Source organism: Hyaloscypha bicolor, assembly GCF_002865645.1.
Source record: "Hyaloscypha bicolor E unplaced genomic scaffold K444scaffold_13, whole genome shotgun sequence".
Taxonomy (NCBI): domain Eukaryota; kingdom Fungi; phylum Ascomycota; class Leotiomycetes; order Helotiales; family Hyaloscyphaceae; genus Hyaloscypha; species Hyaloscypha bicolor.
The window spans coordinates 1,357,562-1,369,719 of NW_020194515.1; the positions used below are offsets into that span (position 1 = coordinate 1,357,562).

A 12,158-nucleotide genomic window follows, 5' to 3' on the forward strand; every position below is an offset into this window, starting at 1 on the left:
AGATAAGAGTGCTTTAGCGGAAAATATAGTTCTGGATTATAAGGAGAAAGCCCTTGAATTTATATAGGGAGATCTTAATCGATTATCTGCTTTCTGTTTAGATATATATTCTATAATATAAAGAACTTGAAAGTAATTTACTAAGCTTTTAGAGCTAGCTTATATATTTAATATTAGATATAATTCTTATAGCTAATAGCTTATTATTAGGGATATAATTAATCCTAGAGTAATTAAGGAAGTCAAGATTATATTAGAAATTTATGACTTCTGGCTTGATTTTCAGTTAATTATTACTTAGTTTAGTAAGAAGAAGACCTTATAACTTGGTATCTTATATTAAAAGCAGCTTAATAGTATTAGTAAAGAGATTACTTTATTTCTAGTAGTAAAGATATAATAGGGTACTCAAGTAAGCTTCCTAATTCAAGTAATTTTTACCTCTAATATTGCTTTCTAGTACTATTCTATTAAATCTATCTTAAAAAATAAACCTTACCTGAAAGCATATATAAAAGACCCTCGAATTAATATATCTTCGAAATTCCTATAGCTTGTAATAAGTAAGGACTTTTAATATAAGTTACAAGAGATAGAGAGGCTACTAGAGCCTATATATAATTAGTAAAAGGCATTAGAATTAACCTATACGAACCTCTATTATATATACTAATAATGGATTAATTTATATATATATCTTCTATAATTTAGTAATCCTATAAAGTTCGCTTTTATAGAGGATATAAGGGCATATTTGGAGTAAATTGGGAAATATAGCTTTGAGTTTAGGTTTAAAAGGCAGGTTTAGGATATTTACCTTTTAGTATATATCCTCAATTCAAGTAACTAGTACTAATAGAGCTAATTTAGTAAAACTAACCAAGAGCGGATTATAAATTATATATCCTCTTATAGTAGAATAAATGTTTTAATCGCTTTTTTTAAATATATATTAATGGAACTGGGCTTCTATTTAATAAAGGGATATTAGGTATATATAAATAATTTTAAACTCTTTTGGAATCTTGCTATAAGTATATTCTAATATTCTCGATTTTTACTAATATTTTATAGGTATCTAGAAACAAAGTACTTATATAGCTAGCTTTTCGAATTATTAATACTACTACAAATTCAGTAATATTCGAACAAGCCTTTTTAGTTATAAATATCCTCTATATGAAATTACGAAATTGTCTTTCTCTCCCTAAGCTTAATAAGCTTATCTTTATTTATATTAATTCTCGATCTTTATATACTAATTGCAATAATATATATATAAATGGAAAGGTAAAGGTGAAAGCAAAGTAACTAGAGAGAATTAAAGCAAACGATCTACTTGATCCGGATACTATTAAGATACAGAGGCTTGATTTGGAAGACGATTTTGCAATACTTCGAATGATATTTCCGGAAGACTTTGAAATAGACGAATTTATATTAATTAAACTAATTATAGGGAAGCGGAGGCGGGCTGATACTATAATTGAAGCTATTCCAGAGGTTCAGGGTATACTTCAGGGCTTATAGGAGTTTCAAGGGGATATTAGTACCGATTTTCAGGGTATTCAGGACCTGGAGTTTCAGGCGTTTGGGAACGACTATTAGGACCACGTATCCTGAATTATACTCTCCTTTATATACGAATTATACCCTATTTATACCTACTTTATACGAGATTTACTATGTTTTGTAATGTAAAGTACGACTACTTTACGTAAAGTATGTAAAGTGTAAAGTTTACCATCCCTACTCTTCAGCTATGGCAGCTGCAAGATAAGCCGTAAGAAAAGAGTGTCAAAGATAAGGATTCGCGCGCATCGTCGTGTCGTTGGTTGAAAAGAGCCGCCAAGATCTGGTGGCTTGCCGTGGGCTGAGATGTGGTTGTCGTGCCGAGATATCCCTGAACCCTGGACGGTCCCGTACCGCCGTGCTCGCATCCGGGTCTTTTCTGGACCATGCAGAATGCGGCGGGACGATGTTGGCGTTGTCTGCAAGCCAGCGAGTCTGCACGCATGAAGTGTAGTAAGTGTGGAGAAGTGAAGGGAAAGATAACGAGGGAGCTAGGTTAATGTAGCGTAGTCCTTTCGCAGTAGTCCGTAGGGCAGTGCAAGCTTGTCACGGGCCTAGAATGGTCAATGACGCTGAGAAAGATTCAGTTTTTGAGATAGCCTGCGCGGGATGCCGGCATGCCTGACTCGGTGTTGGTCCAATCCTGAACCTGAAACATCCTGAGATTATGTGTTCTGTTTCCAATTAAAGACTCTACGATAGCTGCAGCATTATTGCTCCCTCCCGTTCCATGCCGCTTGAGGAATCTCACGCGACATCCCTCCCTCCCTCCAGGAAAGCCTCTAGAATGTCTCGTCTCCTGTCTTCCACGACCCTCCTCTCCTTCTCCTTGACCGGGCTTCCCGGACCTCTAAAAATCACCCCCGTGAAAACTTCAGCGTAGGCTTTCTCGACAGCTTGTCTCCTCATCACCCCCGGATCGCTCGGTAGAGGTGGTGCTTTCCCCTTCCAACTCAGACTACGACGCATTGTTTCGATGCTGCTCCTTGCGCTTCCCGCGACTTGCTCTTTCCAGCTGAACTTGGGGACTGGTGCGAGCTCGCTGGCGACTCGACACAGCATGCTGGTGAGAAAAACAAATGAGATGTTGTGGTTTGGTGCTGCTGAGAGAACATCGAGGACCCAGGTTTTGATTTCTTCTGGGTCGGTAAGTTGTTTGGGGCCGCGAGCCACGATATCGTGTTCGAGGCTTGTCCATAATGATTCGGTAATTATGCCATCTGTCAAGCTGCCGAGAAACAGAAGTAGGACCTCAGCCATAATTTCCAGTTTATCCCGCGACGGCAACTCAGGAGGGAAAGAATCAGTCAGGGTTTTGTCGGAGTCTAGTGCTTCTAATACAAATCGTTTCCGTGTATCTCTCGCAGATTTGTCTTGCAACGTCCAAGAGTGCAAACTGAATGGCCAGCCGGGAGCTTCAAGAGGAAGGTGGGCGTTGTCCAGCATATTCGAGTCAGCAATGACTCGGTCGGTAAGCAGTTCAACAGCTTCGGTGAGCTTGAATAGCTCTCGTGGTGCAGACCAGCAGACCTCTCGGCCACGATTGACAGGACCACCCGAGCCGTGGCGAGGAGGACGCAGTGCTCGAACACCACCTTCAGGCACGCGAATCAGTTCGTCAATTGAGCGTCCGAGACAGGATTGCTGCCATGTCCCTCGAACAGGGATGAAGTGATCTCGACCGTCTGTGACCCGCAAGACAAGGACATCATCTAGCTGAGCTTTGCCTCGATTCAACTCTGTGACAAGCGAGATATCGTCGACGAATAGTTCCAAAGTTACATTGACGGCATCGCCAGGTTCCAAGGTGACTTCTCTCTTCAAGTCGTTCTTCGCCCGTTCATCTTCATCCTTTGCTGAGCCCACGAAATAGACCGAAAGCCAGGACGGCGCAATTCGATCATCTCCTGATACACTAGGTTTGTCCACGAATGCAAATGTTGTATGCACTGCACTTGTGTTGGCGATCGTGAGACTTCTGCTTTTCCTCTCTAGAAACGCGACGTGCCCAAAATCAACACCCTCAGCGCTACTTGATGATGCTCTCTTGTCAGAGGACCCACCAATTGGTGGAGAATCTAAAGAAGAATCCACGACAACAGTGATTCCAGGTCTCCCTTCATTCTCAGCCCGGTCCAATTCCCGTGCGACTTCGTGTTGGATTTTCGACTTGAGTTCAGGAACAACTGCATCGTACTCGAGAGTGAAAACTGCATCCAAGGGTTTGTGATCTGATGACAACACCCGCTGATGCGAAGTGTAAACATCCAGATGTATCCTATCCACAAACCCCTCCTTTGTGATGACAGCCTGCCCAGCATCATTACCCTCATCATATTCGTCGTATTCATTATTGGCAGAGTCCTCTGCACCGTCCTCATCTGGGTTGTAATCAAATAAAACGTCCTCGTCGTCCCCGGCATGATCGATTCCCCTTGCCTTCATCTCTTCATCCTTTAATCTCGCCAGTTCTTCTTCCTTCATCTTCCCGTCATATTCAAGCTTATCTCTTCGAGTCCGGAAAAGTATTCGATCGCACCAACTGGGAGCTCGTTTCTTCTCGCTCGAGTCAAACATACCCATACTTCCAACATCGTATTTGTAGGTCGGTAGAAACGTGATCGGTCCCTCTCGCCACCCATCATGAAAAGCTCTCCTCTTCTTTTGAACATGCCGTAGTTGGTCATGTGGTAATAATGAATCCAAGGTAGCTTGAAGGGAAGCAGGGTCCTGGCTCGGGTCCTGAATAAAATCATCTGGATCTGGCAGATCAATCGAGGAAGCATCACCTCTATTCGAACTGTTGGTTTTGGGCATATCCCCCTCCGAGTCAGAATCACTGTCCACACTTCGTATAATAATAGGTCCATCAGCGTCTCCTAACTCTCCATCGATCTTATCCCTCGATTTACTCTCAACATCATATTCGCCCTTCGTATGCAGCATGAGAAGTCGTCGTATGTCGTCACCGGGTAGCCCGTCTAACCTAAAATTTAAATCGCCGAACCAGAATGCAAAATCCTCCTCCCCGATGCCCTCTTGCGTATCATCCAGAACTCCGGCCCAGCTGATGGGCTCAAAATGCGTGCGTTGTAAAATCTGCGCTACGTCCCAGCACCGACGATCCAAATGTGCTGGATCGTTCCCAGACGCTAAATGCGAGTTGACAAAAACAAGTCGAGTTGTCTCCCCAAGCACAATCCGAGTCGTGACAGCGCCCTTGTTCCCTAGATAGCCCATTATGCCAGTCCCTACACTGACTGTGCTCACGGAGCTGATTGTGGGGACGATCGTCGGAGATGCAAATATGAAGAGCAGGAGTCCAGAGAGCTGCTGCTCTGAAACCAGCACATAACCGGGGGGTATTGAATCTGTCAACGCCTTTCTCCATTTCGCCGTCGGCTCTGGATCCGTGTATACCCTCCCGATGTATTCCCTCGCACTCGTGAGATCCACCACCTCCTGCAGTCCCAGAACATAGATCCCAATCTCGTCTCCGCCGGGGATCGTGCCTTCATCGCCTCTAGGAATAGTGCTCTCTTTCTTCTTCCGCCGAGTTTCTTGTGCGCAAACACTCTCGATATTATCTTGGCTCCCGTTATCCCTGATGCCGTCTGCGATTTCCAGGCCGGCGAGTCTCTTGTCAATGCCTTTCCCTTCTACGAACCAGCCCGCGAGATCTTTCTCTGTGCCGGGACATGCTGCCACGTTCCATGTCCCTATTTTGACTTTGATCTTCTGTGGTCGTGTGTACTCGGCTCGACGGGCGTGGACGGCTTTGGAGAGGGATTGCGGACTCGATGTCGGAGGGATATGTTCGAAATCTGCGGATGCTTTGTCAGTGGAAGTGCGTGCACTCGAAGCCATGTTGTCTTGTGGTTCTCAAAGGCCTAATGTGCGGTAAAGAATGTTCGGCGCCGACAAGGACCAAGACGTTATTTCTGCATTTTTGGGCTCGGCACGCTTGTTTCTTGACTCGAATGACGTAGCAAGATGACTCGAGAGGGCCGAGGGAAACCAGGCCTCCAGCAACAAAAGTGGTATCAGTCCAGCATTATATAGTGAGTATGGATAATACAGCGACAGAAGTGAAACGTGGGTTGGAGAGAGAAGAGTGGAAGTAAAGGTCCCTTAGTTTGAGTTGTGGTGGGGAGATTTGGGGGTGGGTTGATAGCACCCAATCCTTGCAAGACATTCCAGGCTAGGCCGCTTGTGGAGACCTCGGTCAAGACTTCCATTGACTTCGACCTTCTCTTCTTCCAATATCACCAAAGACATATAGTCCCTGTTATTCTCTAATAGATGTGGTACAAGATGGTTCATACACAACTAAACGCCGAATATAATCACACAATTACCCCAAGACCCAAGCCAGTCACAGCCTAAAGCTCCTCCTCCCATCGGCCTCCTCAATCTTCACCTCCTGGACCTCCTCCGTCGTACTCACCAAGTCCTTCATCGGACCCGTACACCCCCCCATTCGGTAAATCCAAATTCAAATCACTACTATCGGTTTTAAATTCCACTATACCTGTGACCGCGTCTGCAGACTCGAGGGTATACATCTTCCCCCCAACCGGGTTGGGGTAGGAGGCTCCAAGATTATGATATTTCGAGCCATCTTTGAGCGAGGTATTTGCGACCCAGCAATCTGCTCTTTTAGCCTGTTGGAGGGTGTTATATTATAGAGAAAAGGGAATGAGCGACAAACCCAGGGTGTGTTGGCCCATTGAAGAACTCCACCATGGCATGTTGACTTGTTTTTGCTCCAGCAGCAGGCAACACAGCAGACAAGTTATACAAGTATGTTGCGCCGGTGTCGTACAGGTGTGTCATGATACGGTCCGTCGTGTTCAATAACCGCAAGCTTCGGCTCTCAAGTGTCTCCGCCAGTCCGAAGTGGGACTTCCCAGCCTTGAGTCAGCATACCAGTTCGTCTGCCTTGGGCGATACAGGCAGCATTATAATACAAACAGGCCTCATGCCGAGGACGGTTGTGACTTCGGTGATGCTGAAAGATGAAAAGTTACAGGTGCGCGAGGTGCTCTCGAGCGGGCCGTAGCGGCCGTGCGCCCCGCTACGAAGCGAGGCCGCAACCCCTGAAAGCAAGAGAACGTCATCAATTTTCAACGAGAAAATCCACAGCAAGGAAGGTTGAATAAAAGGTAAATGCTTTTAGGGGGGTCGTATGTTTTCGATGGGTTTTAAAGGATACTGATAGTGCGCTCTAAGCGGGGTTTAGACACAAATGTTCGAGTAGTTCTCTCTACCTTGGAATAACTTGAAGTGCCTTGCCCCATCTTTAGCCTCCCGACATCCCTGCCCATCCCTCTCCTCTCATTCGCTAACCTGTGCGACGGGATTCTTGTCAGCACTAGGAGCTCCCCCTACCTTATGCCCAACTTCAGCCTCACCCCTCTCTTCCACCACAACTTAAATACACTCCACATTCCTTCACCATGTCTCCCCTCTCCAAGCAAACTTCGACGAGAATTCTTCGCAGTGAGAAAAAGCACACATTATGGAAGAAAAACCAACCATAGTAATGGTCCCCGGCGCTTGGCACAAAGCCTCAGTCTACTCCTCCGTCTCTTCGATCCTGAACACCCACGGCTACCCAACAATATGTCTCGACCTCCCCTCCACGGGTGCAGTCCCCCCACACACCTCTTTTGACCACGACGTCTCTACCATTCGAGAATGCCTCACTTCCCTCGTCTCGTCAAACAAAGACGTCGTCCTAGTCGCCTGGTCCTACGGCGGCTTTCCCTCGGGCGAAGCTCCCAAAGGTCTCAGTAAGAAAGAGCGTACAACACAAGGATTAAAAGGAGGCGTGATCCGATTCGTGGTCATCAACGGGGTAGCGATGCCAGCTGGGTATCAGCCGCACGCTCCTGGAGATTATGGAAGCATGCCCGAGTGGATTGAGAAAGATATACCTGTAGTTTCCCCCCCCCCCTCTTCCCCTCCCCGCTTCCCTTCCCTTCCCGTCTCATGTCGATGTCCGGCTCTGATAGTTATGCATAGAACAACATCGGCACCATCCCCCCTTCAACAGCAAAACAGATCTTCTACCACGACCTCCCCGCCTCCCAAGCAGAAGAACTATCAGCTAAGCTCGTGCACCAAAGTCTCGGAGTCTTCTTCAGTACCTCGACATATGCAGCATTCACGGATATCCCGTCAACATTCCTCAGTAGCGGCAATGACCGGACGCCGTTTGGCGAGCTGAATGAGGTGATGATAAAGCTGTGTCAACAAACGACGCCGAGCGCTTTTGACGTGGTGGAGCATTGCAATGATGCGGGGCATTGTGTGATGGCTAGTTATCCCGAGTGGACGGCTGATGCACTCAGGCGAGCGGCTGGGGAGAAGTTTTTAATTGGAGGTGGAGAGTAAGTTCGAGTCGAAAGTATGAAGATGAATAAATGCATTATGCAAACAAATTTTGATATCAGAACCTTGGTCTCCTTTTCCTCATAGATTGAAATGATGAATAATGCCGTCAACACATCTCGAAAACACAATTAACACCTCCCTGGCCCAAAATCACTCACTCGATTACAACCACTTCCTTCCCCTTCCCCTTCCCAAATATGCCTTCATTTACCCCCAGCGCATCAACCCCCAACCTATCCATTCTAGGTGTCGTAGCATCCCTTCCAACAAGCCCCATGATCCCATCAATCATGCCCTCAACCCCGCTCTCCCAACTCCTCTGCTCCTCCAGGAACCCCAACCAAACAGCCACCACCTCCCCCCAGCAAGCCTCGAATCCCGCCTCATCGCCATCCTCCCTACACACCCTCGCGACCCCCAACAGATCCTCCAACCGTCCCAGCCCCATCGCGAAACTCGTTAGTCCGCGATAATGCCCCTGTATCCTCCTTACCATGCTTTCTAGTTTCCAATACGCATCAAATACTTTTGACGCCCCTGCCGGCATCGCGGGCCACTCCGATTTAAGATCCTGTGTCCAGGAGGATAGGAATGCGAGAAGATTCGCGTCGTCAGGCCAGGACGAATAGTTCCCAAGCGTGGGTAAGATGTCAATTTCAGGCCCCGCTTGATAGGACATGATTTTCACCGCCGAAACTTCCGGTTTGACGATATTTGCGAGACGGCGGAATGGGCGGAGGAGGAATTGTGAGGCGTAGATGGCTTCAGAGCGTTGGGAGTAGGTATCGAAGAACTTGATGCGGATGGAAAGGGTGGAGATGGGGTGGGTGAGGAGGAGGAGACGCCCGATGAGGGAGTGCGTGAGGTCACTGTGGGTGTAGAGGCGTGTGGAGGCGAGGTGTGGGGGGAGTGGGTAGGGGGTGTTTATTTGGTTGGTTGTTGGGAAGATGAGGGTGATGTGGAAGTGATGGATTAGGTTGAAGTAGTGGGCGGGCAGGGGGCAGTCCCAGACAGGTCCCGAGGGTGTGGCGGTGTATGGGTTGGGATAGTGGATGAATGGCTGTGTTGGGGGGTGGGTTGGTGATGATGGGGGGTGAGGAGGAGGGATTGAAGACGATCCATTGTGGACGGGCATGCCGGCTTGTCTTGCCATGAGGAGTCGTTTCTTGTTCTGTTGCTCGAGAAGCATGAGCTGCATTTGGTAATCTTGCAACTGGTGATTGCCTCCAGCTCCAGGGCCGGGCCCTGCATAGAAGGCGGGATGAGGGTTGGGGCCGTTTGGGACCACATTAGGAGGGTTGTAGAAGTTTGTAGCGCATCCACTTGGGTCAGATTTGCTGCTCATGCTTAACCCATTTGCGGAAATCTCGATGCTGAAGGAGCCAGTGCCGTATAGGAGGCTCGTAGCTTCATCGTGGATCTGGCGGTTGACTCGGAGGATTTCCATGTGTGTATGCTCGCCACTTTCTCTCAAGCAAGTACCAGAACGTCGTGCGGGTATGCGTATATCTGGAAGTAACAGGCGATAGATGCGGAGCCGCATCTCCATGGGAACCTTGAAGAAATAGCAGGTCCTGGGAACATCTTGATGGTCGGAGCATATCTGGAACATATGAGGCCTCCATTCGCAAAGTTGACCACACTCGTAACCGCAGGGAAGTTGTGCCCTGCAAAATGTCGCCATCTTCACTTGATCTCGGTGTATCCTGCACATCGGTAAGGTCCCGGGCATAGGAGCCTCCGTCGCCTTATTGCCGCAGGAATCGCCTCTCCTCAAGTTTCCTGAGCATGACTTCGTTCTCTCATTGCCGTGCAGAGGACAGGTCAAGACATGAGAATAGGCGTATTCCCCGTGGACTCCAGGCTGGTATATTGGCGGTGAAGCGTCTATCATTGTGCTTGTATCAAAGCCTTGAAAATTGAGGACTGATAAATATCCAGCAAAAGTTGTTGCAAGCTTTTATAAGTGTTCCCAACAGCCTAGCTGCCTGGGGTTGCCCAATTTCGCCTCGTCTGGTTGATGCTGTCGCCTACCCAATGCGCCCCAACTTGCGCGGAGGAACGATTGATGTTGCGACCAGTTCGCCAGGAAAAAGAGAGTGGCAGTCCAATCAAATCAATTCTTTCGCGCTTAGGATGAAGGGAATGGTTCACATCAATTCTCCGATCCGAAGAGTTCGTATCATATGACCTGAGGAAGGCGGACGTGGAGTTGCGTTGCGCTGCGCTGCGGGGTCGTCTCGGAGTATCGCAGGGGCATGAAACCGTCGTTCTAATTGAGGCTCGTATCTCGGTGTCAATTATAGATGGGTTCGCATGAGAACGGCAGTCCAAAAATCAAGGGACTGCCGTCGCTTTAATACCCCACTTCGCAGCCAACACCCCTCGGACTAGTCGCACAATTACGAAGAATGGCCAGATGCTCTATGGCGGGGTTTCGCGATTTTGTTTCCAGAAAGGGTTGTTGCATGGTAAGGCGTCGCTGTGTAACCCGTCTGGTGACCTATCGCTTCTCGTATATCCGCGTAAATAGTCGAATCATGCCAATTCCTACATTGGGTAAATATAGAACGAGAAGCTGTGGTGTGGAATACTGTGGTCGTGTTGGCTTTCCGAATGTGGGGATTGGAGGAAGAAGGTACATTACTGACTGAAGGAACAATGTTAGGATAAGACGTGAAAAAAGAAACGATGTTCGGAAACATGCGAGGACGCCACGGACACCCAAGCAGCAATTAGAGGAGCATCTGCCGATTATTGCTTCTTGCCTGTCGCACAGCTCGGGATTAGACGCCACAATCGCCAGCAATCTTCCCCTCGGCCCCAAAGATTGTACCAGCCTGACTACAGCTTTGTCGTCTGCTTGACCCTCATTCGGATCTCGTACTGATCCATCGCCCTCCTTTGGAGGGACGCCATATGCACCCCTGTAGCAGCGAGTTTCCTCCCATGGTGCCGCTTGTTCAACGATGCCCAAACAGCTCGGTCAGACTCAAGCGTCTCCCCATGGGTTTTGACTCCCCCGCCGCCTCTCTCATCATTCCTCCATCTCCATACCCCTCATCCCCAAAATTCTCCACCATACCCTCCATACCCTCCCCAGACTCCCTCTCCCTCATAGCCATCTCCCAATGACTCTTCACCGCCAGGCAGACCCTCTCCTTCGCATCCCCATCAGCCGTCATAAAGAGCCCGAGGATCTTCTCCTGCTCCTTCGTCTCCTGCACAAACCCATTCCCACTCTCCCGACTCCTGAACTTCAACAGCAGAAACTCATCCGATATCTCCACATTCTGAAGCTCTTCTGAAAAGACGATCAAGTTCTCCAGACCCTTCCTGTTCAAAACCACAACGCAGTGCCGCGGTGATCCGGTGATAGGAGATGGTGTGAGCTCGCAGACGAACAATGTGCCTTCGATACCGGTCCTCTCCCATTCGCCGGTTGTGTTGTTGAGGGTGTAGATGTATGCTGAAGCGGCGATCTCGAGGATTGCAGAGAGCGAGGGCACGTAACGTTTTATGACAGAGTGGTTGATCTCTTCGCGGGTGCGTAGCGTGCCTGGGGCGGTGTATTGGGCTTCGGAGTCGTAGTCTGAGACGAGAGGGGGCTGTGAGGTGCTCGAGGCGTGGTTGCGGGTTCGTGTCTTGCGGGGCGTCATTGTGGAGGAGGCTGGTGGAGATCTGTGATCGTGGAGAATGGAGTCGCTCACGGTGGAATTGAGTCCGTAGTAGAAGCTGCACGCGCAGGACTACTTCTCTTGTTCGATCGCGTAGAATCGTGTGTTGTGTGGTGTGATAATGAGTGCGTGGTTGATGATTTTTGATGTTTGGGGAAAGAAGGATGATTGTTGATGTTGTTTGGGGAAGGGAGCCCGCGAAGTTTGAGAATGTCAGCCTCGCCTCACGTCCACAGGATCGAGATTGACCCAACCCACACAATGGCGGAATACTTCTTTTATTTTTTAATCTCCCAATATTTCTAATGCCTTGAGGAATATAACATCAGATAGCTGAGTTGTTATGCTTCCTTCTTTTCTGAAATTACGTTGAAGCTCTACTGCAGTAACCACTTCAGATGCAGAGGGGGGGACAAAAAGTCGCAAAAAACTGTGACAGGACAGACGTGCAACAAAAAATCCAGCTCCCGAGTACTCGTAGTAGGGATAAATAAACCCATGCCTTGTCTG

At 48.3% G+C, this 12,158-nt stretch overlaps 4 protein-coding genes across 4 annotated transcripts; 1 reads left to right on the forward strand and 3 right to left on the reverse strand.

The window, feature by feature from the left end:
* Positions 1 to 2,143: 2,143 nt before the first annotated feature.
* K444DRAFT_607028 (DNase I-like protein) lies at positions 2,144 to 5,698 on the reverse strand. The gene has a single exon (XM_024879097.1). It carries the CDS (start codon positions 5,437 to 5,439, stop codon positions 2,320 to 2,322), a length of 3,120 nt encoding a protein of 1,039 aa, XP_024743615.1. The 5' UTR covers positions 5,440 to 5,698; the 3' UTR covers positions 2,144 to 2,319.
* A 1,395-nt stretch (positions 5,699 to 7,093) lies between these two features.
* K444DRAFT_517002 (alpha/beta-hydrolase) lies at positions 7,094 to 7,971 on the forward strand (the record flags this gene model as incomplete). The annotated part of the gene is made up of 2 exons (XM_024873730.1): positions 7,094 to 7,513; positions 7,600 to 7,971. 2 exons carry the CDS (start codon positions 7,094 to 7,096, stop codon positions 7,969 to 7,971), a joined length of 792 nt encoding a protein of 263 aa, XP_024743616.1.
* On the reverse strand, positions 7,952 to 10,119 carry K444DRAFT_124591 (uncharacterized protein). Its single transcript, XM_024870409.1, has 2 exons — positions 8,173 to 10,119; positions 7,952 to 8,146 (listed from the first exon to the last, which is right to left on the reverse strand). Exons 1-2 carry the CDS (start codon positions 9,863 to 9,865, stop codon positions 8,100 to 8,102), a joined length of 1,740 nt encoding a protein of 579 aa, XP_024743617.1. The 5' UTR covers positions 9,866 to 10,119; the 3' UTR covers positions 7,952 to 8,099.
* Positions 10,120 to 10,622: 503 nt separating this feature from the next.
* K444DRAFT_607032 (PH domain-like protein) lies at positions 10,623 to 12,079 on the reverse strand. The gene has a single exon (XM_024879098.1). It carries the CDS (start codon positions 11,628 to 11,630, stop codon positions 10,935 to 10,937), a length of 696 nt encoding a protein of 231 aa, XP_024743618.1. The 5' UTR covers positions 11,631 to 12,079; the 3' UTR covers positions 10,623 to 10,934.
* Positions 12,080 to 12,158: the final 79 nt, after the last annotated feature.

Excerpts from the sequence above, each read along its gene's own strand:
- K444DRAFT_607028 (XM_024879097.1), bottom strand. The coding sequence starts at position 5,439 with ATGGCTTCGAGTGCACGCACTTCCACTGACAAAGCATCCGCAGATTTC.
- K444DRAFT_124591 (XM_024870409.1), bottom strand. The coding sequence starts at position 9,865 with ATGATAGACGCTTCACCGCCAATATACCAGCCTGGAGTCCACGGGGAA. Across the intron at positions 8,147-8,172 it reads TGCGCTGGGGGTAAATGAAG|GAAGTGGTTGTAATCGAGTG; the intron begins GCATATTTGGGA and ends GGGAAGGGGAAG.
- K444DRAFT_607032 (XM_024879098.1), bottom strand. The coding sequence starts at position 11,630 with ATGACGCCCCGCAAGACACGAACCCGCAACCACGCCTCGAGCACCTCA.